The sequence below is a fragment of the Perna viridis genome, chromosome 2 (assembly GCF_037379345.1).
Source record: "Perna viridis isolate PV_CMFRI_1.1 ecotype Kerala chromosome 2, ASM3737934v1, whole genome shotgun sequence".
Lineage (NCBI taxonomy): Eukaryota > Metazoa > Mollusca > Bivalvia > Mytilida > Mytilidae > Perna > Perna viridis.
Window position 1 is genome coordinate 34,556,589 of NC_142446.1, and position 25,392 is coordinate 34,581,980.

The following is a 25,392-nucleotide window of genomic DNA, read 5'->3' on the forward strand; positions in this document are numbered from 1 at the left end:
AATTTCCTGTTAGTTATCTAAGAATCACATTCAATAATGCTTTCAAGTTGGTTATCAAAGTGACCTCTTGCTAACTCGAATTTTTTTTATCTAGCTCACATGTATTTTTGTGCTTAACAACTGACTGTGTACAAAGTTTTGTTTATCAAATGGAAAACGCCTGGAGACGAACGGACAAACAGACGGACACTTAACTGAATTTCTATGTATAATAAAGAAGTTTAGGCTGCATTCACACTTTATCCGATCTGTGCATTTTGCTCGAACGGAACTTTTTATCATACAATGTAATAAAAGAAGGACAAAAACATGTATACATACTATAAGCTTTTCAGACTTCGTACTACATTTCTTAGGTCATTCTAAATGTGTGAAAATGTGTATTCCTGTTTGTTTGTGATGGATGATCCAGTCGTTTTTGGGTTTTTTTTTCTGTTTGTATTTTTTTTTTGGGGGGGGAGCTTGGTTGAACTCCCTTTAATATCTGAAATTTCTTCTCTATCCAGTTAAAAGGTACATAATAAACTCTTAAATTTTAAATAATTCAATATTTTACTCAAAACAATGGGTAGGGGTTTACCAGTCATGAGGATTACACATAAAAAGGGCGAGAGGTCCGGACTTCGGTCGCAGATGTTCACACATAGAAGGGTGAGGTTTATTTCGACACGTTCTATGCCTTTCCATGTCTGCACAGTTTTGCACCTCTGATAAATGGTGGATGTCGTTTAACTACGAAAGTAACAGATGTACACATGATCCGGACAGTACGTCGGTTGACCATTCGCGAAAGTGTATTATAACACACGGACCAATGACGGTCTCCAAACTGGGATATTTTCCCCCAAAAAATTCGCGTTTTCCGTAGAAAAAAACATTGTATCAAAGACGAATTTAGGAAACACACAACACTACATGTATATCTCATATCACAAATATATATGTCTTTTTATAGATGTAACGGTTTGTGTGTAGTCGGTGGTACATTTGTGGTGAATTTGAGCCCAAATCCATCAAAATGTAGTGATGAACTTTAAAACACTGATGTCATACATTTCAGACAGGTCACTTAACAAAGATTTCAAATGTAGCTGTTGGACATAGTTTTGCCTTTTCATAAAATGCATTTATTGCTGTTTGAAAACATAGGGCGAAGTATTTAGTCTATGGCCAGTGAGGGTCCACCGTGCAACCACCCCTTTCATCATGATGATTTTCAGGTACCTTTATATCTCCCGTTTACGAGTCAGTTTGTCACCAAAGAATATTCTCCGAATCTTTTTTCAATGAAGACATATCATTTTACCCTAGTCGGTTAAAAAGTCAAGATTTTATATATATTCCAAAAGACTACAAAATTTAAAAAAAGGAAATATTATCACTCATTTTTACGAATGAAATATATTTTCGTTTTAAATATCATTTTTAAAACATGATTACTTTTGATATCGTTATTTTTATAGCTTATAAGCTATGATGAATGATTGACATACCTTTACTCCATGTCAGATTTTTTTGGGGACAAATTGATTCGTAAATGGGAGGTATTTGGGTACTTGAAAATCATAGTGGAGTTGATGAGATGGAAGTGTGCACGTGGTGACGGGGGTATCTAAGCTCTCGTACTAATTACATCCGCCTCTTAAGCTTATATATACTTTTGCGAGTAGTATATGAAATCCTTTTTATATAGATGAAACACGGTAAGAATACATTCAAATTGTGCTCTGCTTATTTTAAAATTATTGAAATAAGTTATGGGTATAAACCCTTCACCAACCTGGATTTGTCACCAATTATACGCCGTTAAGGAAGAAATGCATTTCAGCCACGTATGTTAATATCAATGCTTAACAACAAATTAGGCTGACAATTATACATTTAACAATTTTGCTTTCGGTGTATTTTTTAAATCCCATGGAAAATATAACATTTAAAAATAATTAAAATTAAATTTCAATTTTATAATAGGACCAACTAAAATCTTGTTATTAATTTTTTTTGTTCAGGCCCCTGTGTTGTGTTGTTGTATTGTTTTGTTCTGTATTTTGTTTTTAACACGAAACGCACCAGTTACACAATATTCGACTACATTATAGTTCCTTAACCACAGCAACCTTGAAGTCATTGCGATATTTGCCGTTATTTCATAACAGTAATTTGAAGGAATCGGGTTTCTATCTATATTTCGTAATTAAAACGTAAATTCAAGGGCGACTAATTTTTACAATGAAACAATGGGAGGAAGAATTTTTATTTGATGTTGTTGGCAACTTGAAAGTCATTCTATCAATCAACCGATCTGCCTTTGTAGAAATCTCCAAGAAGATGCAAGATGTAGCTGTTGGCAACTGCTATGTTTTGAGTGGTGGTGTATTCTTCTTTCGATGTAATGGTCGTTTCAATATTATCTTGGTCATGGTCTATAAATAAAATTTAAATTCGTTTCTGATTTAAGCAAATCATAAATATGAATAAACTGCTGTTCTAATTATAAATGTAAATATTGCGTAAATCAATCGAACTATAAAGGTCGGGGTAACCACGGTCTTATGCTATTGATTTTTTTAAAAAATTTATATTTTATTATTATTAGACCGGTGAAAAATATTCCAAAAGCAGCATACACGTAGTTCAATGAATAATCAATGAAATTTCTTGTACAGAGGCCTATATTATGAAATTCATGTGTGTCAATGCAAGCATCACATTAAATTAACATGAACTTAAGATGAGGTGCATGTACTTTTCACGTAAAATTCGTGTTAAGGTTCAATTCACAAGTCTGACAAAATTTGCTCAACTCAGGTGAAAGTCTTGTGACATTCGTGTGAAAATCACATGAAAATATCTTGCCCATGGATGGCTTTGCATGCACAGATGAATTTGATACATATTTTATTCACATTACAATGTATTTGTGAGGTAAGAAATTTGCCCCTCCTGCTTGTCGTTCCCTCCGCGTGACTCGAACTCATACTGCTTTGTTGCCATAGATGTCACAGCAGTACGAGTTCGAGTCCCGCGGAGGGAACTTATAGAAGGGAAATGCAAATAGTTTACTGGTCAGGAGCGAAATATGCTAGATAATCCTGCAATTTGATTGGTCAGCTTGACACGATATACAATACCATATCCCCGTGGTAGACTCGGATATGGAAATCTACTGCTTTCATCATACTAATTATGTGGAAAGTTAATGTCTTTTTGAATAAGACTATCTGAAATTTGAAAAAAAGTTTTCATCCCCGTGGTAGACCCGGTAATGGAAACCTACTGCTTTCATCATACTAATTATGTGGAAAGTTAATATCTTTTGAATAAGACTATCTGAAATTTGAAAAAAGTTTTCATCCCCGTGGTATACTCGGATATTGAAACCTACTGCTTTCATCATACTAATTATGTGGAAAGTTAATATCTTTTTGAGGAAGACTATCTGAAATTTGAAAAAAAAGTTTTCATCCCCGTGGTATACTCGGATATGGAAACCTACTGCTTTCATCATACTAATTATGTGGAAAGTTAATATCTTTTTGAATAAGACTATCTGAATTTAAAAAAAAAGTTTTCATACATCACATGTTATCTTGGTATGTAACGTTACAATTGACTTGTGAACTCGAACCAATGAGAAGACACTCTAGTAGAATATATCTCTGGTTATCCACAGGGGATATGTTCTTATATTCATTAGAGCATATTCCCTGAGAAGATTCAGAATAACATATATTGTCCAGACTAAATATGAAAACCGCGGATTAACAAAAATACTAGACTAGATATTCATTTTGCAAGTTAGTGTTATTCCCCTTCGACTATGATAGATATATTATTCATAGTCGCAGTCTATCAATTATGAATATAATTCGAACAATAGTCGGGCGGCATATTTGATGTTGATATGAAAGCCCTTGTGTTGTCACCATAGAGTTGAGCGAAAATTTACTTTTACTATCGACAGTACAATGATGTTCACTTTGTAGCAGATGACAGTTTCGAAAGATTAGTATTTCAATAGACACGACCAAGTATTTTCATAATCTGTTCATTCTTGTTTTAGTTAAATGCTAAATAGAATGAGATACATAAAACTGAAGCTAATAATCTCTTTCTTTTTCGAAATATCGTAAACATTGTACCATTTAATCACGACTATAAATGACATATGGACAAGTGAGGCAAAAATCATTCTATTCTTTACATAATAACAGTCTGGTGAAGCTGGAAAAACTTTAAAAAAAACCTACAATAAATGAATTTTATCTGTTCATATTCAATTCAAGGAACGATTTCAGTTATTACAAAAGAATTCCAGAAATTAAAAGTACTGAACAACTCAAGCTGAACAGAGATCACTTTCCAAAGGTAAAGTTCGGTTTCCTGAAAGCAGGGAATAAGGATAAGGTCCTGAAATCTTTTAAAAGGAAGGTTCTGTTTAACGTTTCAAGCTATAATTTTCTTAATTTTGAACTTTGCACAAAATTGGTAAAGTTTTTCAAACAAATAGGGGGGGCGCTACCCCTTGATCCCCAATTAGGAATAGTTGTAATACCTGGTTCCAGAGCAATATACTGTGTAGTACTCATCACAGCAAAACAGACCAACAACAGTAAAAGATGCGTAGTTAAGCCCATCACCTGCTTCGAAAAAAAAATTAAAAGTTTTCAAAGGGTATCCGTCGAAGATTTGGGCAGTGGGTGGCACATGTCAAATTTCGTTTAAAAAATTAAATTAGAGATCTCCGACTCATATTTTCTAGAAACATAAATGTTGTTTGTAAATTGCTGAAAACGTAAGAATACAATTTATTACATAAAGAGCGCTAGAAACTTTATAAAATAAAGAAAAAATGATAACTTTGTGATCTGTTCATATTTTAGCTGATTTTTAAGGAACTTTGAATAAATATTCTCTCCACTACGATATCATAATAATTACATTAAAACCAAAAACAAAAAACAAAAAATGAAATGATGGGATTAAATTTTCTCTGAGCAGCTCATATCATAAGATCTGTGCAGTCCCTCAAATTAATGAATGAAATACACTGAATTCCAGTACAGAAAGGTGAGCATAAACAAGAATCGGGGTGTGAAGTCAGAATTGAGCTTAAACCATAAAAAATAGATGCTTATTTCATTAATCGAAACCCATTTTTTTTTAAAATTCAAAGTCTGAATGCTTTTTGATACACAATGAAGCCATGATACATGACGACACTAGAGTAAACAAGATCGACACGTATATCAGTCAAAACATATGTACGTACAGGCCGTCATTGTTGTAACCAGAAAAGAATTTGTTGGTTGGTGGTAAACTCCTTTCTGTGTTTAAGGGACATTGGAGTTTGATATTTTACTAAACTTAGTACTTCATGGTCAGAAAAGATCAAAAATGTAAACTTACTCTGCTACATGTATACTTGTCAATGCGTCTATCGTAGTCACATATTTACAGCGTGTCGAGATAAGAATATTATAAACATACATGTTAATACGAATGAAAATGAACAAAGTTTCAATAGTACGCTTCAACTTTTGCAAATATAATTGCAACGATCAAATCCGACACTGTACTCTTACGAATAAAGTTATATTTGTGTGTATGCAGACGCTGATCCAAGGACTGGCGTAAGGGCGTACGCCCCCCCCCTAAATCGGTAAGAAAAAAAATCACCACAAGTTTCACCTCATAATGTTCTTTGCCTGGCTTTGCACGGCATTTAATTCAATTAACGTCCTCCCACACTCAAATCCTGGATCCGCCCCTGGTATGTGTGTTTCGTTTGATTTATATGGTCTGATCTTGATGTTAGAGTGTCCATTAAAACTGTGCAAAATACGTAAGTGTACGAAAATGTATAATAGGTCATATTTCTCTTTTGTGTAAACCATTTAAATGAAGTCCAAATCGTTAACTTGATATCACGAAACTAGATCGATACCATCATAACAGTACATAATACATGATATCTCCTCCACTTAATTGCACTTTGTGGTATCGTCTTCCCTATTATAGTAAACGTCAATCGAATAAAATATAGGAAGGAAATAATATAAACTAGACCTATCAATGACACTCCATGTAATGAATTAACTTTGACCACACCAGTATACCGTTCCATATTTTTTTTTTACAATAGCACGTCTTATGCCATGTAGGTTAAGTTTACACGATCGAACTCGATTCAAACGCACATAAATGCTCAAGCACACGAAAAGAGGCCTAGGCATTAAAAAAAACAAATTAATGGTCCACTTGAAGAAAAACAAAAGGCCTTACAAGTGCTACTGAAAAGGATATACACAATGTAAGGCCCAAGGTCTACAATTATGAAAATTTCAAAGGTCCTACATGTACCTGAATAGTAAAAGAAATTCAGGGTTCCGGACCTCGGACCCAGTCTAATTTGAATCCCTTATGTGTGTATCGACATATGCCTGCCTGACTATTATTATGACTCAGACACAAACCGAGTTGTCACAGAACAGAACTTTAAATCTATTGTTTGGCATAAGCTGCAAAATATGGAACGATTAACAATTTTTGTGACGAAACTTCTACATTTCGTAATATAACTAACGACAACATTGTTATTTTGTACGATTATTTCATTTGCAAAACTATCAAGGATAAGAATGTCTGCATTTCCGGGAGGTTATTCGGGTAAGGTTTATCTGTATTCTAAATGACTAAATTTTCTTTAAGCAATAGCAAAGTGTCAATATGTAAACTATTTACTGGCCGTATGGTTACTGGAATTTTCACATACACGTACATGTATTACCAGATCATTTTTAAACACAAGTTGTTTCAAAGATAAAGATAATTAAAGATAATTTTGCTAAGCCTTTGATTGATGCACTTTGAAAAAAGGGATATTCATCTTGAAATTCATAAATGCACATGTAGCATCCCGAACTTGATAGAGATTATGGCTACCTATGAACAACATATGCTCATACACAGTCGATTTGCCGTACTTCTACGTCAATTCAAACAGGAAACTTAAACTTTTGTTACAGATCCAAACCAATATGGCTCAACATTTTCGCAGCCTGTACAACCAGTCTCTTACCCACCAGGACCATCCTTAACTACACAACCAGCACCAGGAGGTGGTCAGACTGTCAACATTCAGATGGACCCAAATATGCAAGCCATGATGCAAACGATGATGGCGCATTTTGACCCAAATAATCCAACAACCAATGAAAAGCCGGTAAACATGCAATGCCCATCGTGTCGTATGCAAGTGACCACCCAGACCGAATACGTAATTGGCACATGCACGTGGATGTCATGCGTTCTGTGTTTTTGTATGGGGTGAGTATACATTTACCATACTATTATGCTTTATACAAAAATCTAGAAAACCTATTTTTTTTAAAAACCGTCATTAGTTTTTTTTTGCGTTCTAGTCCATATCTAGCTCCGCTCTTCCTATACTATATTTTATTTACCATAACCATGACATGATAATGGTATACAGCCCTTGATCAAATCAGTCAGTGTATAATAAATGGTATGATACAAGGGTTACGACCAACCCAAGAAAACAATAGACGATATACTTAAATCTCAGGAAACATCGCAGAAACAGTAAAACTCAGCCAAAACTTTGACATATCGACCAGGTGTACCAGCTATGTTGCAATATGTCACGTATACAAAAATGTACCTACGAAACATGGACAAAATGAAAAATGCAAATATCTTGAAATACCAGAATTGCACATAAAACTGTCCAATGCAAAATAAATACGAAATTTAGTACACAAAGCAAGCTTAGCACAAGGGCTATGGCTGACTGTAGTTTTCAAAGTAACGGTAGATTTTAATTATTCCCAAATTTTGTCCCAGGATATTTGGGTGGAATCATTAAACGGGAGTACCAGACTACACAACATGCTCCTAACTGCCCATTTTTTGGTACAAAATCAACTAAATTTTACAACATTTGGTGTAAGTGCAAGATGTTTGCAGGAATTTAATAGACAATGCACGACCAGTTCAAGGTGATACACCCCGAGGGGAGCGTTAATGGTTGTATTATCAACTTGGTTCTGTATACTTATGGCAAAAAAAAGCATCAATATCAGGTTTGTACCTTCATTTTCAGGGGCTGAACAGCTTCATTTGCGTAGCCAAACCAGTCTCGGAAAATATTCGCTAGTTTCGATAATTGAATACTAATCGAATCATAGCTTTTCCAAGATAGGGTTTGTCATAATACATGTAGTCTGCAGTATGGCGCCCAGGCGTCGAATTCACAAAATGTCGTAAGAGTAAAGTTGATTGTAGGTAATGACGTCACAATCAAAAATAGCATTGTGACGTCATTAGTTACGATCAATTTCACATTTACGACTTTTTGTGAAATCGACGCCAGAAGTTTACGAAAATTTCGTAATCAACATTACCCATAATTCTCGGGTCATAAAAATTGCAATACGAAAATGAATCAAAACGAAACGAAAATAATCGATAAAAGAAAGAATCGAAACGAAACAATTCCATAATAGGAATCAAATCGTAATAAAAACATAATTAAAGGATACAAATCGAAACAGATTAATGCGAAACTAAACTGAATTAAACAAAATCTTTTAAGGTAGTAGACCTGGGGTACCCCTAAAATTTTCCCATAATTCAATTTTCTTCAAATGTGTACATGACATTACACTAACTGAGGCGCATCATTTGTCAAATTTTTAAGAAAATTCCCGTGGCGATTTTGAACAATGAAGACTAAAATATTGCTATTTTTTAAAATCTGAATCATTGGCCAAACTGAACCACATCTGGTATTTTAGGGTCATTTTGACAATATATTGAAATAAATAACTGAATATTAAGTCAAGTACACTTTAAAAGGATTAATATATCAGATTTAATATCCAATTCTATTCTTTCCATTTTGTAGAAGAGATACTAGGCTTTTAATTTACTAAAATAACAAAACGGAGGTCAAAACCTCTATTTTGCCAAAAATTCATAACTCAATTTCCGTACAAACCTGATATTAAATGGACTATTCATATGCGAATCAATAAACACATTTTCAGAAAAATTCACCGTGTAGTTTTTTTTAATGTTTTAATGATAGTAGGGTAAGGAATCTTGGTTTACCGTAAAAGGTATCATTTCAATGACGTATTATCTTTAAACAATCCTAATTTCGAGGATTTGATACATCGCATCTACCCAAAAGAACTTGAGATAAAGGATACTACAGACACTGTGAAGTCAGCCTCATATCTTGACCTACACTTAGAAATCGATGGTAAAGAAAAACTATTGACGAAACTTTACGACAAACGTGATGACTTTTCATTCAGAATTGTCAACTTTCCTTTCATCTGTGACAACATCCCTTCGGCTCCTGCGTATGGAGTGTTCATATCACAATTCATACGTTATGCCAGAGCTTGCCGAAACTACGCAGACTTTTTGTATCGCGCTAGAACTCTAACAAATAGGCTTCTGGAACAGGGTTATGTTGCTACAAGTCATCATTGAAGTCATCATTACAGAAGTTTTATGGTCGTCACTATGAACTCGTGGATCGTTATGGTGTATCCATCTGCACCATGAAAACTGATTTATTCAACGGGTCATAGTTTTCCTTTCCTCGTTTGTCTACCCCGAACTTGACTTTTTATGAGCAACTCGGTGGGTGATTCTAGAAAAGCAGAGGACGCTTACCCTGTAGGTGCACCTGGTCCATACTCCCAGTTTTTAGTGGAGTCCGAGTTGCTCATTTGCTTTTGTTACTTTGTATGTATGATTTTAGTTACTTTATGTTCTTTATTGTGTATGTCTGTTTTCCGTGTCGGGTCTTTGTCCCTGGATTACATTCTTTTGATTACCGCTATAACCTTGGTTCCCTGAATTACTCTTTCACATGTTTTCCTACCTTATAAATTATATCCTCAATGTACCCATCTGATACATTTAATCAATACTTCAAAAGAGCAGAGTTACCGGACTGGCAACTTTGTTCTAGAAGTTGAACCCTTTCTTGGAGTTATTTCCCTTTAACACCTTTGCATACTAGGAGTCATTCAAACGCTCTAGTGACTTAAATCCTTTCAATTTGGATCACCTCCCTTACCCCAGGTCTACTACCGTAAGATGTTTCGCAAATTAAAAGAACCATAATGTTTACCAGTGCCAGACAATTCGACCCATAGACATTTCGGACCGTGATAACCAATAAATCCTTATAAATGCCGGACATTTGGGCCAATAGACATATCAGACCATAACAATTAATATAATGCTTAAGGACATATATCATTACAAAATTTACCATATTTGAAGGTTATAAGTATAACATATCAAATCAGAGCTGACAAAATTATCAAGGTTGTTTTAATTAATGTTTCCTCGGGAGCGTTAAAACTTTACGGTTTCACCTTCATCCTATTACAATCAAGAATTAAACAATGTAAGAGATAGACAAAGACATAAAAACATGCACATACACGTATAAAGTATGTTACCCAAGGTAATTCAGCCCTTTGTTGAATGATGATTCTAACTGATCATGATTACACAATTTTGTCAGATTTAATTTCACCCTTGTTGTATCTTCATTAGTTATTGAAACTAGTGATGTAAGTATATACATGTAGTATGATTTCAGGCTATATCCCCTATGATGGAGGAGGTCAATGTGTGCCCTTAAACTTTCGTTAAAACACACGTGGACGGCCAATTAATCTTTGTTTACGTTACATCGCCATTTTACTATGGGCAAAGTCTCAATTGGTGAGGAGAATGTGTGAGACTTTTTTCTGGTAAAGCTTATTAATACATTTCTACACAGCCAGTAATTTCAATAAATTTAAATTATGCAGTATCAAAAGACACCCGCAATTGTGCAATCGTCTACTTCCGTGTAGACTCACTCCCGTCAGAATATTTTTTTAGCTAATCATAGATCTGGTCTTACATTTTTACAGTTAGAGATGCACTTTCGATCTCCGTAACTCCCCCTTGATTTCTTAAAATAACGTATTTTTATGTGCATATGGACGTATAAAACAAGTGCGTAACAAATATTTTTGTGGGCCCCGCACTTCCCCTTTTAATATGATTCTCTGGATCCGACACAGATTTATCACAGATGTTAAGCCTTACCAATAACTTACAAAATTTCAATTGTACCCTTTTTAATTAATCATATTTGCAAATCCCAAAATTTCACATCCATACAGTAATAAAGCTTTAACAAGCGTATTGAAAAGCTACAAATGAGGGTTACTCATAATATTTATTTTAAGGATGGGTTGGACCATTTGATTTCTGGTTTGGAGCGAGCGTTCGATTCCCATGCGGGTCAGATTATTTTTCCATAAGATAAATGCAAGTCAGTTTATTTGGAAATATGTTTCTCTGGAGCACAATGTGGGCTGATGCCGATGAAACGATTTTTTTTTGGGGGGGGGAGCGAAAATCAGGATCATTTTTTTCTAAACATTCCCCTATTAAAAATAAAATCAAATGGTTTACGCTATAAAATGCACGTTAGGCAATGCATCTTTATTTTTACCATAATGTACTTCAGTGGATACATGTTTTAATTTGTCTATTTAATTCCTCATCAATAGGCAATTTCGGATTTTTTTCTTCAATTTCCTAAAAAATAATATATCTTTAAAATAGAATATTTCGTTGGTTGACAAATTTTGTAGCAAATATTTGAGAAAAAATGCTTCATGATAACCTGATTTCAATCAAAGACATCTTTGATTATTTCTATATACTTTGAGAGGTAAGGCTGTTGATTTATATCATTGTGGGGCCTTTCGTCACCTGTGAAGTTTCAAATCAGTGCACAGTCTGTACAATTGGGTATATATTTGAATTGCAGTTTGTATCTCATGAAACCCAATGTTTGTTTTCATTACTATTTCTAGATGTCCAATTTTAATGTGGCAGCCATTTGTCAGCGATTGGTCCAAAGATGTCATTCATACATGCCCTAGCTGCAAAGCAGAATGTGGGCAGTTCATTCGTTCGAAACAACGAAGTCGTCGTCACGTACGCGCATACTGAGATTGGTTAGCTTAAAGTGGTCGATTTCCTCATCTGGTGCAATGACTACTACCTACATGTACCAACAATCTGGCAAGTTTCCTGGACGAAAAGAGGAACAAATTGACATTGGACTGTTAAATTATTGTTTAAACTAACAACGGTTTGGAGAGCTTTCATCACCTTCATATGATTTTGCAGGATCTACCTGAACTCAAATTATAATAAGTTCGATGCGTAGTTTGTTACGTAATGGAACAGCCATTTCAAATTCATTAAAAAAAACTGATGGGTAGGTATGGTGAAAATTTTATAAAATGATATGAACATATAATGAACAATTCGTTCATCGTCTAAAAATGTTTTTTTTTTTATTTTTAGAAGTCCAGGCAGAAATCGAAGGAATGAAGTGTGAAAATGTGTTCATATTTCTCTAATACAATTTGTTTTAACTTTAAAATCGTCAATACGAAAATATAATATCCAAATTAAAAACTGGGGCTCTAAGGTAATGGAAATGTTAAAACAGTATAATCATAAGCAGTATTTTAATTTTTGATATAAATATGATGTAATACATTTAAATTGATGTTTTAATGTGTAATCAGAAAACAAATGTTTATATATTAAATATTTATTCATGATTAATATAGCTGCCAAATTTGATCAAGAATAAATAGAGTTTTATAATAACTCTTAGCTATCTACATGTATTTCATAATTGTAATGTGTATAGTTTGTAAATAGAATACACTTATGTCTTTAAACAGTCTCTCATTAATCTTTTTAGATTTTAGCAATGCTAATGTCTTATATGTTCTATGTAGATTTTAAATATGCATGTTCGCATGCGGCGAGAATATAATTAGATATTGAATCTGAATCTAATCTAAAAATTAAATGGACTCCTTTTTATGGTGCATTTGAATGTTACTTTCCAAATATTATTCAAAACCAAAAAAAAAAAAAAAAAAAAAAATGTCGAAAGAATTTAAGCACTTCAAAAGAATAAAGCGTTAGTAGAGAAGTTATAAATACAACTTTTCTGGGTGAAGTAATGTCTTTAGTGAATATTAGAATCATGCAAATAACGCAAAGAATTTATCACTTCGTATTATTTTTGTTAAAGTATTTGAAAAAAAAGATACTCATCAAGTTTAAAACGTGTGTCACTTTTCTAAACGGCATAATTATTTCTAAGTCACTTTTATGATAAAAAATACTGAATAAGATATACAAGAATGAGTGACAAAAACATCGGTTACCTGAATAAATGTATGGGAAAAGTGGTAGTTTGGAAAAAGTGCTATAATCTTGTTCGCGAATTCTTGCACTCGTAATTTCAGAAACTGTACATTCGCATACGATTTGCATAATTATATATTACTACACCACCTTATGCTGTATATAAGTGCCACAGAACCGTCATTTCTAGCTTATGTATAATACGAGACCAAAATGTACCTCTTATATACCATACACATGGGTTCTGCATGTGTTTTTCACTTGTGTGAGAACGGGAAGTTCACATTAAAAGTTTGAATAATCGATTAGCTTTGAACATTCTGTAATATTACTGAGAAACGCAGAGTCTCCGATTTAGTGGTTGCCGATTGTTTAATCTAGTTTCTAATCTTGTTCCTGATCAATATCATTAACGACCTAAAGATATCGCTAAAATTTGAAACTCGTAATACGAAAACAGCACCTGCAGTCAGTGTTTTCGGGTCAGAGTAATCAAGGAAACCAAGATTCTAGCGGTCACGTTTTAAAGCATATCGCAACTTCGCCTGAGTTCGTGCCATTTCGGATGTTGGAAACAAGCCGAAATCAGTGGCATAGAATATTTGATGATTAGCGACTTCGAAGGCTTTAGTCTTTGATTTATTTACGACAGCACAGCTTATTAATTGATATGACTTGAATCCTCTTTAAAAATCCTTTATAATATATATTAAAAAATAAGTTATTTAATGTTGGAAAAGAAATGAAACTAAGACAGTTACGATGTATGATAGTTGAATTCAATTTAAGAATATAGTTCGCTTTTTAGAATGTGTTAGAAACTTATGTCGGTTTTTAAAGTTCATTAAAGCTTGTGTTGTAATGTTTTATATGTACCGACTTCAGTTTGAACTTTGATGTGTAATACAACAGTTCGTCAATCGGCTAATATTGGCAAACTGCAAGCGAAGTTGCGGTATGCTCTATCTAAAATTGGATGACTCCGAAACCGTAATTACGCGTATGTTCCTCAATCAAAACAACTCGGAGACTAGGCGTTTCTCAGCTATAAGGTATAAAGGGTACCAACAACATCACTAAACACTAATCCGATCCATTATGAAGTCAAGTTCAAAATAAATCTGGCAAAATGGATATTATACCACCACAGCAGCTGGCATAGTATAGTATAGTATACCGCAATGGTCCTGACTTGATACTTGTAGGCGTTTCAAACGAAATATTGGGTTAACTCTAGGTTTAACAGCGCTAAACCTACCTCTTCCATTGCGGCTTGATTACGATTAAAGAGCATATTGCGTCATAATCGGTAAATCAGTGGTCACATCTAACAACAACAACAACAACAAAAATTAATCATTACTCATTATTTTAGAAAAAAAAACTGAGTATTTTTCAACCAAGAACTGATATCTAAAAAAGAATTTGTTAAAAGATCTTTTGAGACGCATTTTCCTCATACCCCTTATTCAGGAGTCTGTTACGCAGATATTTATGTCGTTCAAGGAAATCTGAGTAGTTAGTACTTGCTCTAGCGTAGCGAATCAATCGCAAAATATAAGATTCAATTTATCATGTAGTGTCTTATATATAAAGAATTGACAAGTCCAGAGTTTGGAGAGAACTTATTATCGAAATGCTGCGGGATTTAGGTTTGGAAGTAATTCGAAGTATCCACATATGAACAGTGTGTATTTTACATGTGTGAGAGCAGGAAGTTTACATTAAAAGATGAAATGATCGGTTATCATTGAACTTTCTGTAACAACGTACTATATTTCTACTGTAAATAATTCAACACAAGCACACTTGTACTTGATACATTGTACTTGGTCTGTATAACAGTATAACAATACAGGCTTAATATTTCAGAGCTCGACGTGCTACATATTATTTAGTAAATTAGGACAGATATTCCTTGACTTCTGAGTATTATTTCCTTGACTTCTGAGTAGCTACATATTATTTGGTAAATTACAACAGATTTTCCTTTACTTCTGAGTATTATTTCCTTGTTTCGTTGTTGACTCAACGTGTAAATGGTTTTGACATTTTATAAAATCTTCTTCACAATAAAAGGAAAAATTATAGCGCTGCTACAAGTACACTTTCTCATCCTTAGCATCGCTCGTTTTTCTCCTTCTATTTGGTATTAGTTGTTTTGTTGATATAATATAGACTTTACTTAAGGTGATTACCCCAACTAAAATATAAATACTAATTTAATTAATTAAAATTGCATACCTTTATGTTCTATGTTTTTGATTTCAACCTTTGACATCATAGTAGCTTCCTACGGTTCCTCAGTCAACAGGGAAAAAATATACCAAATAAGTCAGGGACAAAACTCTCGTGCGATTAAAGACGAATCAAGGGAATCAAGCTAGATTCGATCAGAAATCAGAAGAATATAATCGATGGATAAAGACACACATAGCAAAGAACATGATGTAAAGGGAAAGCTCTATTTAATCCATGGCTCCAAATTTTCCTCCAACAAAAATGTGAAGAAATATGGGCCATATTCAACTTGGGTTCTTAATAAAATGCAATCTGTAGAATCTGCCTACACCCTGGACTGCTTTGAGAGCACTTTTCGATTAAAAATATACAATTTGAAAAAAAAAATCAGACCCGCCTTTGAAAACTGCAAGTTCAAAACCAAAACCTCCTATTTGCTTATGTAAACACCCTCCCGTGAAGACATCCTAGTATTTATAAAGGTTTTTACAAAATTAAAAAAAAATCGCTGATTCAAAGCTATATTCAGGCGATGAACATGACGTGGATGATAAAATGAACATGAAATGATGATGAAATGAAAATTGGGATGGGACACAATGATAATGGGGTCGACAAATTTTGATTGCCAGTGGAAATAAGGAGAAGTGGGTAGGGTCAGGCAATTTAGCCTCCAGTGGCGGAGCCCTATGGTTCCTACTCCGGGAGAATACCACAGTAGGGTTTTTTAACGTGCGAAGAACGTGGCATCTATCCCAACACAGTGCACCACTATGGTTTGCGATCAGGTTATAGCCTGACAACCCCAGCGTGTAAAACACAAGGGTACCCCATTCCACCACCTGGGGCACACAACCCAGTTGCTCTGTGGGCAGAGTGCCCTAGCCCCCGGCTAAGGTTCTGAGCACCATTTAGTCGCCTTTTACGACAAGCTTAGCGCTGCTGCAGGCCTATTCTTTTGACACCCGGACCTGCACGGGTCGCGCAGATCCAAGGAAAGGCGTGCCAGACATAGACTCTACCCCTACTGTAAAATTTGGAAAACAGCTGAAAATTCTTGACTCTTTCCCCAGTAAAAGTGCTTGACTTGGTTCGCACGATCCTAGGCACATGTGCTAGGGGGATGGGTACCCACTACATTTGCATGTGTAATCTCACTAAGTTCTAACTCAACTTGGAATGTCTGAAAGCATTGAGCCAATATTATATAGTATTCAAACTTCGAAAAATTACCGAATTTAACGGCTTATTCGAAATTAACGAATTGAACACTAGAGGTCACAACTATAAGTTATCCAAACACTAAAAGTTCTCAGGGGCGGATCCATGATTTTTAGATAAGGGGGGGGTGGGGGTGGGGGCGTATAACAGAGTGAAGATCTGTTCCTGCTACCTGCATGGCCGTGATCAATAAGCAGACGTACGACTGGTACTTTTATTATTCAACAATCACAATACAACAGCAACGTACAAACAATAAGAAGAGAGAAAGAGTCAGAAGCCTCCATTCTTGAGGGCGAACCCTCTTGAACTTAAATCTCTTAAGTTCTCTCTTTAACCATTTCCTTCTTAGTCCTGTTTTCTAAGTACCCTATCCCCTTGTATATACTAACGATTATGTAAAACAACTATATATTAGTCAAACCCCCTGTTCATGTCTATGTTATCATTGGTTCATTATGTTTATTTCCTCCCTTTTAATTTGTCATTTATTTATTGATATTACCCTCTTAATTGTAAATGAACCTGTACAACTACCATTTTCCTCATGCACCTTTGTCATTTTAATGGTTGTTTATGTATATGGGTATGTCATGTGTACATGTAACACCTTTTTGATTTGTACAAGTATGTGGTTATAATTTGTTTTATTATCTGTTGTCCACATTGCAATTTCATTATGTATTGGGAGTTATTTTGTACCTGTTCTCAAGTTTTGTATAGTTGTTTTACCCCTTCTACATATTAATTTAAGCAAAAGTTCACATGATAAAATATCAGTTATAAAGTCTCAAAATCTCCATACACTCTCCCCCTTTCTCAAAGACTAACATTATTTAATCAAGAATGTCTAACCACTGTTCTATCAAAGGCGCACAGTTAATTTTTTTTCAGGTTAATTTTTTTAATGCTCTTCTAGAGTGGGTGAAATATAGATATCTTTTGTGGTGAAATTAGCGTGAAATTAAAGTTTCAACCTTAAACCGCCTAAATCAACCCCTGACAACCAATGCTTTGCAAATTTTAGGGGGGGGACGCATGCCCGCCACGCTCCCTTCTGAATCCGCCCCTGGTCTTATCTAGAACTGAGGTTAGGAAAACCTTCTTTACTAACCGAGTTGTGAATAGTTGGAACCACTGTTCCCCCTCTTTAACCAGTTTTAAGAGGCTGTCCATGTAAAAATCAAGCACATCCTATGATATAATTGGCACAGGGTAAATTTTATTCCACTGATTTTTCCCAATGCAATATTATATCATATGTATGTCAAATAGTAAAAAGATTTTTTAAGCGACTATGGATAGCTCGGAATACGACTTTAAGGTCTCTTACAAACCAACCAAATTTTGCTCTAAATAAAAAGAGTTGTCTCTTTTTTTCCAACGAATTTTAGTGCTTTCTATGTAATTCATTTCTCTTTACTCGTTGCCCCGTGCAGGTCCGCGTGTCAAAAGAATAGGCGTGCAGCAGCGCTAAGCTTGTCGTAAAAGGCGACTAAATAGTAATCAGAAACCTAGCCGGGGGCTAGGCGCTCTGCCCACAGACCAACTGGGATGTGTGCCCCAGGTGGTGGAATGGGGTACCCCTGGCGTATTACATGCTGAGGTTGTCAGGCTATAATGCGGAAAACCTGACCGCAAACCATAGTGATGCACCGTGTTGGGAAAGATGCCACGTTCCTTGCTCGTTAAAGAAACCTGCTGTGGTATTCGAAAGGAGTAGGAACCTTTGCGCTCCGCCACAGGAGGCTAAATTGTCCAACCCCGCCCATCCTTTCCTTTGATCTTGTGGCAATCAAAATTTGTCGACCCAATTATCCTTGTGTCCCATCCCTTTTTCATTTCATCATTGTCATTTCATGTTCATTTTATCATCCCTTTCATGTTCATTGCCTGAATATAGTTGAAATATTGCTGCTCGGGCGTTAAACCGCAACAAACAAACAAACTTTAATCGTTGCAGTTAATAAAAATAAAAACAAGTGAACATTCAACTTTGAGAAAGGTTTCATTTGTGATATGAAATGGGGGAAAATATCATATGAAAAAACTAAGCAAAGTTCATATCACATGTGTTCAAATACACTCCTATCACGGAGTAATACGACTTTTCCCCAAGTTCAGTGTTGAAGATGACCATTGTTAAACAATATATACTCCATGTAATCTAAATAATCTGCAATTATTACCGGTCACGTGCTTCTCTGTACATTGGTCAACTGGAACTAGCTTTGTTTATAATTCTGCGATCTAATTTATGAATTCCTAGGGTGAAACCAACGCATTGAAAACAAACAATCATTCATATTTTGTATGTTACCATGTCTAACGTCGATTCCCTTGACACTTTCACTGTGATTTTGTATAACTTACCGTGTATTTTGTAATATATTGTGTGATTTTACAAAGGCGTGCTGTAAAAATAGAGCAAAATGGCTGGATTTCCACCTGGCGATTCGGGTAAGATAACATTAGTATTTGAGATATTCACGTAGTTTGTAACATAATGGTTATCATCATTAGTTATTTTAGCATCTCTACATTATGTTATGTAACACAGACCATCAACAACATTGATAAGTGTTTGTTTATAAACATTCAATTAATACTAACATCTATACCCTCACTCTATTCTTTACTTGTTATTATGTTAAATTACAAATCAGTGTATGAAATAAGTGTTACTTCTAAGAACAACGTGACTGATGATGTATATAGACATTCACTATACGATAACGAATGTTATTAATTAAACAAAGTTTTATAAATACGAGTATCAGGGCAGATTTTTATAATCCTAGCTACTTCTTAGGTTCTTACTTCTTGATTGTTATATTTATCATGGCATATTTCGTGCTACGACTTGGCGTGTGAATGAACCTTTTTAGCTTATCTTAGTTCATTGACGCTACGTCACAAGTTAACTGATAACTTCATAGGTGGTGTGTGGCAGGGCGGTCCACCTGCGTTGTAATAGGTAGTGAGATTTAAATAGCCAGTTAATTGAATTGGCTAAAGGGTTAATTCTTTGGCCGAATCGGTTGGTCGCTGGCTTGTCACCGATCGGTCTTGGATTCGATCCTCGGTGGTGGAGTATAATTTTGTGAGTCAAATCGTGCTCTCTTGTTACTAGTGCATGCATGTTGTAAAGTGAGTAAAGTATTTTATCTCGATAGGTTCTAGCACAAGGACTGGTGTAACGGTAATGGATAGTGAAATGTATAAATATAGTTTAAACAACATTTTGATAGAATCGTCCTTGTGGTTTCTAGTACATGCAGGTAGACCTAGGATTGAAACAAGGTGATCATCGTCATGTTTTCAAACTAACTCTTGCAAAGAGTGCATTTGTAAGTGTTGTGCATGTACAAATAGTGGTATGAGAACGATTTTCAAAACATATCTTTTTAGTTTAGTTATAAATAACAATTTTATTTGCTCAACTAGAACAAATGGGATAGAACACCAGGAAGTCAAACTTTTGAAGTCTTCTCCCGTGAATTACATTTCTTACAATATTACACAGAGCATACTACAAGGATATACAGTAAAGACGTGTACAAGAAAAAAAGAAAACAACTAATATCAAATGGGTGAATAAAATAACAACAAAAGATTAACAAATACATATAGCTTATGCGTGGATCCGACGCCTCCAAGTATTTTAAACAACGAGGAAACGTTTCGATTTCTTGATAAATGTTAGAACTTCTACAATTGCTACATTCATTTTGTTTGTAAGATCTTGATGTCCACTTGAGAGAATACTACTTTCTATTTCTATGGGTAGCCAATTCAGTTTATGAGTAAGGTCGTTTTGGACATCATTGTAGAAAGGACAGACAAAGAAGAAATGATATACATCCTCATTTTTAGCACCCCAATTATACGCTGGGCTAGATACTATGTTAGTTTTAGCAAGAATAATCTAGGGAACCAAGGTTACATTGGTAATCAAAAGAATGTATGCCAGGGACAAAAACCAGACATAGAAAACAGACATACACAACAAAGAACATAAAGTTAATAAAATCATACATACAAAGTAACAAAAGCATATGAGCAACTCGGACTCCACTAAAAACTGGGAGCATGGACCAGGTGCACTGGTAGGGTAAGCTTGCTCTGCTTTTCTAGAAACACCCGCCGAGTTGCTCATAAAAAGTCAAGTCTAGAGTAGACAAACGAGGAAAGGAAAACCATGTCCCGTTGAATACATCAGTTTTCATGGTGCTGATGGATACACCATAACGATCCACGAATTCGTGATGACGATCATAAAATTTCTGTAGTGATGACTTCAATCTTGTAGCAACATAACCTTGTTCCAGAAGCCTATTTGTTAGAGTTCTAGTGCGGTACAAAAAGCCTGCGTAGAGTCGGCAAGCTCTGGCATAATGTATGAGTTGTGATATGAACACTCCATACGCAGTTGCTGAAGGGATATTGCCACAGCTGAAAAGAAAAGTTGGCAATTCTGAATGAAATGTCATCACGTTTATCGTTAAGTTTGGTCAATAGTTTTACTTTATCATCGATTTTTAAGTAAAGGTCAAGATATGAGGCTGACTTTACAGTGTCTGTAGTATCCTTTATCTCAAGTTCTTTTGGGGTAGATGCGATGTATCAAATCTCCGAAATTAGGATTGCTTAAAGATAACACGTCATCTATATAACGGAAACTGAGATTAAAGGATCTAGCCAAACGATATTCTTACTTTCTGATCAGATCAGCTATAAATTCAGCCTCATAAGAGTGAAGGAATAGGTCAGCAAGTAGAGGAGTACAATTTGTCCCTATTGGAATGCCGACCGTTTGTTGCAAAACACATTCATCACACTGGACAAATATGTTGTCGGTTAAACATTCCAGCATTTTTTAAACATCTTCCTCTGTATATTTGGAAGATGGTTTGAAATTATTTCTTACAAAGTATGAGGAATCTTTACCGAGGGAAGTGGCACTATCCTTTTTATCTTGGATATTTTTTTTTTATTTCTGATCATCAGGTTGATTTTTTTATAATACACATATTCTTTTTAGTAATTATAACTTTTTTTTCCTTGAAAACTGGGAACAATATACTTTTTATTAAATAATACATATAGTACACTAAGTTATCAAATTATTTACTGTTTAAATTTTAGTTGTTCCCCAACATAGGTGAACATTTTTTATACTATAACAGTAATTGAAAATGGTTTAGGCCATAAAAGGTCAATTTTTATTTTGTTTTCAGATCCAAATAAATATGGTACCGCTTTTAGTTTTTCACAACCAGAAGGTTCCAGTATCTCAGGTCCTGCAAACTACAGCAACACAGCTTTTACATCTCCGCCTATGTCCGGACAGCTTTACGGTTTCAATTACCAAACAACGACTGGTCAACCATCAACCTCCTTTGGATTAAATGCCCTACCAATGCCCGGTCAACCACATCCATCCTACGAACAAGCTACTCAACATATGCCTAGACAACCTCCACCTTCGTATGATCAAGCAACACAACCTGGAGAGGCACAAACGATCAATATACAAATAGACCCGAACACGGCAGCCGTGATGCAGGGTATTATGACGATGGTTGATTCAAATAATCCTGCAACCAATGAAAATCCGGTGCAAATGAAATGCCCCTCATGCCAACAAGAAATAACAACAAGCACGGAATACGTGACTGGATCATGTACTTATCTTGCTTGTATAATGTGTTTTTTCGTGGGGTAAGATGATGGAAATGTTTTCAATAAGCCAAAATAATAATAATATGTCTGTTTTTTTTTTTTTGCTACCTTATCTACTCTAAACATTTTGTTTCAATCATTAATGTGACTAGACTGTTTCCCAGTTAACGCACTGTAAAAGAGTAATCAAGGAAACAAAGATTCTATCGGAAATAAAAAGAATATGACCAGACATGGAAAACAAAGAACACAAAAATAACCAAAATGATACACACAAAGTAACAAATTCAAAGTAAATGAGCAATTTGGACCAGGTGTACCGGTAGGGTGTCCTCTGTTTTTCTATAAACACCCGCTGAATTGTTTTTAAAAAGTCAAGTCCAGGGTAGACGAAAGAGAAAAGGGAAACTAAGACACTTTGAACAAATCAGTTTTTGTAGTGCAGATGGATACACCGGAACGATCCACGAGTTCATGACGACGAAAAATTCAAAATCTTTTGAAAAATAAAAAAAAAAACGTCCTTATCTTCTTACCTATTTTATTTACTGGTAGCAGGGAACAAGTTTATTTTTTTATTTTGCCTAATTATTTTCACTTGTAAGGTAAAAACTTGTATTATACATTTACATGAATAGACGGCTAAAATAGTAAAATGAGGTAATGTGATGATGCTAACGACCACACACAAGAAGGCACCTTACTTTTCAATATTTACTATGGCACAGAATATGTTTCAGGTGTGCTTTTGGTACATGTAGAGTGTACAAAGAAGAAGGGGTTCGAGCTATTATAGTTTAAACATAAAAAATGACCGATTTGAATATTCAAGAAAGTGTATGTATGAACTTTTTTTCATTAGGGAACGAAAAAATAATGTCTACAATTAATTTGTATTTCAGGTGTATACTTCTTTGTTGGTTGCCTTTTATCGTGACTAGTTCCAAGGATGTAATTCACACGTGTCCAAGCTGCGAGGCAGAATGTGGACGTTTCGTTAGACAGAATCAGCGGCGCATCGGAGTTGGAGGAACAGGTGTGCACCATGGCGGTTATGCAAGGCGAGCACGAGCAAGGCGAGCACAAGCAAGGCGAGCACGAGCAAAGCGATCACAAGCAAAGCGAGCAAAAGCCAGGCGTCGAAAACGTCGGAGGCGACGTTAAAATCGACTATTATTCTCAATGACGATAATTATAGGCTACGTTTTTATTATACAAATGTACTTCCTGATCGTCCAAAAAAAATATGCAATCGACTTAAATATGATTTCCGGTTCGATGACATGAGCATTAAAAGATTGATTCTTTACATTTATACGAATTATGAAACTCGTTTTATTAGTTTTAATCTATTTTTATTTGTACAAGAATAGGAAGTGTTTAGAGTTCTTGGACTCGACCAAATCTTTTACAGTTTATAGTTTTAATCAACATTTAAAACTAAGAGTGCATCTATATATGTGCATCTCAATGATGTAACTAATTAACATTTTCAAAAAGAAGACACTAAGCACAGGAAACTTACGAAAAAGAAGTCAAGACAAGAAGTTTTTAAAGTTGACTTAATTTATTTCGCTTGACTGTCGATTTAGAACTTATTTACAAGTGGAAGTGCGAAACTTTCTGTTATTTTTTACGTGGGTCTTGCTCGTATATTTGACTATGGAAGTTTATTTCTGTCATCGTGATAAGTAAAAGTCGCGAAAAATTATCTCGAAAAGTCGTGATAATTGGGATCTTTTGTCGACATAAATGACAATTTTATCTCAAAAAGTCACGATAATTTTTCGTGATAGTTAAGATAATTATGTCGACCGTTCGAGTTAATTATCACGACTTATAGAGAGTCATGCCATACGGAAGCTTATAGGTATCATTTTTTGTTGTTATATATTTCAATTAAACGATTTAAATATATCAACATCCTGTGATATAATTCGTCATTTTCAAGTGATATTGATATATGTAAGTCAATATCTTTGATAATTTTTGTCGATATTTAAAAATCAACATTTTATATTAAACGATTGTTTTATTGACAATTTATTTTTATATCGAGGTATAATCGGTATTTTGCCATAATTCTGATACGAAATGTCGACTTTTATAACAATAAAAAATGTGGTTATAATAAGGGATCGTTTATACAACGATGGTGAACAATATTTCCCACCCGATGTACAAAGTGAGGTTAAGAAAGCTGAAGCTTCTCGCAGACCAGCTGATGGTTCACGAAATGACCATCAAGGTAGAACTGTAGACGAGATGACACCAAGCAGAGCTAGACCAGGAAAGAGACAACGACACACCACGTCTCCTCGGAGCTAGGAATGCCATGGAGAGAACACAGACAGAAGTGACAAAGCAACCGTTCCCGATACAGAACATAGCATTGTAATTAAACATAGCTCTAACAATGTAAATGATGCCGGTGTAGATTGTAGTAGCAATATAAATAGCAATATTGATGTAGATTGTAGTAGTAATAGTGATACTGGTGTATATTATAATAGCAACAGTGATATTGATGTAAATATTTCATTTTCCTGTCCACATGATCGAACTCTCATAACGAATTAAATATTAACCATAGTTTGTCTCAGTCGTTCGTTACAATATTACTTACCAATGTTAGGTGTTCACGTCTCGTGGTCTCACTTTCGGTCTTACAATGTGCTGCATCAAATATAAATGTATTATTTCTACTATACGTACTGCACTTTATACTTTTCATGGGTAATGTCGAACAAAATCCAGGTCCCCCGAATCATGACAATATTCATATTGTTGAAAATTCGTTATCAATTGGCAACATAATCATCATCATAATCTTTATTAAATTTTCCTCTTTACAGAGATTTACATTCAATAAATATGGCAAAGGTATAGAACAAATATATATTCAAAACATTATGATCATACACACACACACACACACAAATTCATTTTGAA

The 25,392-nt window shown here is 34.8% G+C and overlaps 2 protein-coding genes and 1 long non-coding RNA gene across 6 annotated transcripts; 2 read left to right on the forward strand and 1 right to left on the reverse strand.

Moving 5' to 3' along the window:
• Positions 1–2,235: 2,235 nt before the first annotated feature.
• LOC148624784 (uncharacterized) lies at positions 2,236–5,493 on the reverse strand. 2 transcript variants are annotated; one of them, XR_015919774.1, is made up of 3 exons: positions 5,410–5,493; positions 4,556–4,640; positions 2,236–2,423 (listed from the first exon to the last, which is right to left on the reverse strand). It is a non-coding gene; the product is annotated as an uncharacterized LOC148624784 (long non-coding RNA). The 2 variants fall into 2 exon arrangements; XR_015919775.1 differs by having other exon boundaries at positions 4,556–4,643; positions 5,410–5,476.
• Positions 5,494–6,509: 1,016 nt separating this feature from the next.
• Positions 6,510–15,542, forward strand: LOC148624785 (lipopolysaccharide-induced tumor necrosis factor-alpha factor-like). Of its 2 annotated transcripts, none has more exons than XM_088567678.1 (3): positions 6,510–6,669; positions 7,029–7,329; positions 7,990–11,924. In XM_088567678.1, the coding sequence occupies exons 1-3, from the start codon at positions 6,642–6,644 to the stop codon at positions 8,045–8,047; spliced, it is 387 nt and encodes a 128-aa protein (XP_088423804.1). In that variant the 5' UTR covers positions 6,510–6,641; the 3' UTR covers positions 8,048–11,924. The 2 variants fall into 2 exon arrangements, with proteins under 2 accessions (XP_088423804.1, XP_088423803.1); XM_088567677.1 differs by lacking the exon at positions 7,990–11,924 and adding an exon at positions 11,931–15,542 and having other exon boundaries at positions 6,511–6,669.
• Positions 15,543–18,953: 3,411 nt separating this feature from the next.
• LOC148624786 (uncharacterized) lies at positions 18,954–25,033 on the forward strand. 2 transcript variants are annotated; one of them, XM_088567679.1, is made up of 3 exons: positions 18,954–19,215; positions 21,996–22,479; positions 23,343–25,033. In XM_088567679.1, the coding sequence occupies exons 1-3, from the start codon at positions 19,188–19,190 to the stop codon at positions 23,602–23,604; spliced, it is 774 nt and encodes a 257-aa protein (XP_088423805.1). In that variant the 5' UTR covers positions 18,954–19,187; the 3' UTR covers positions 23,605–25,033. The 2 variants fall into 2 exon arrangements, with proteins under 2 accessions (XP_088423805.1, XP_088423807.1); XM_088567681.1 differs by lacking the exon at positions 18,954–19,215 and adding an exon at positions 19,706–19,858.
• The last annotated feature ends 359 nt before the right edge of the window (positions 25,034–25,392 follow it).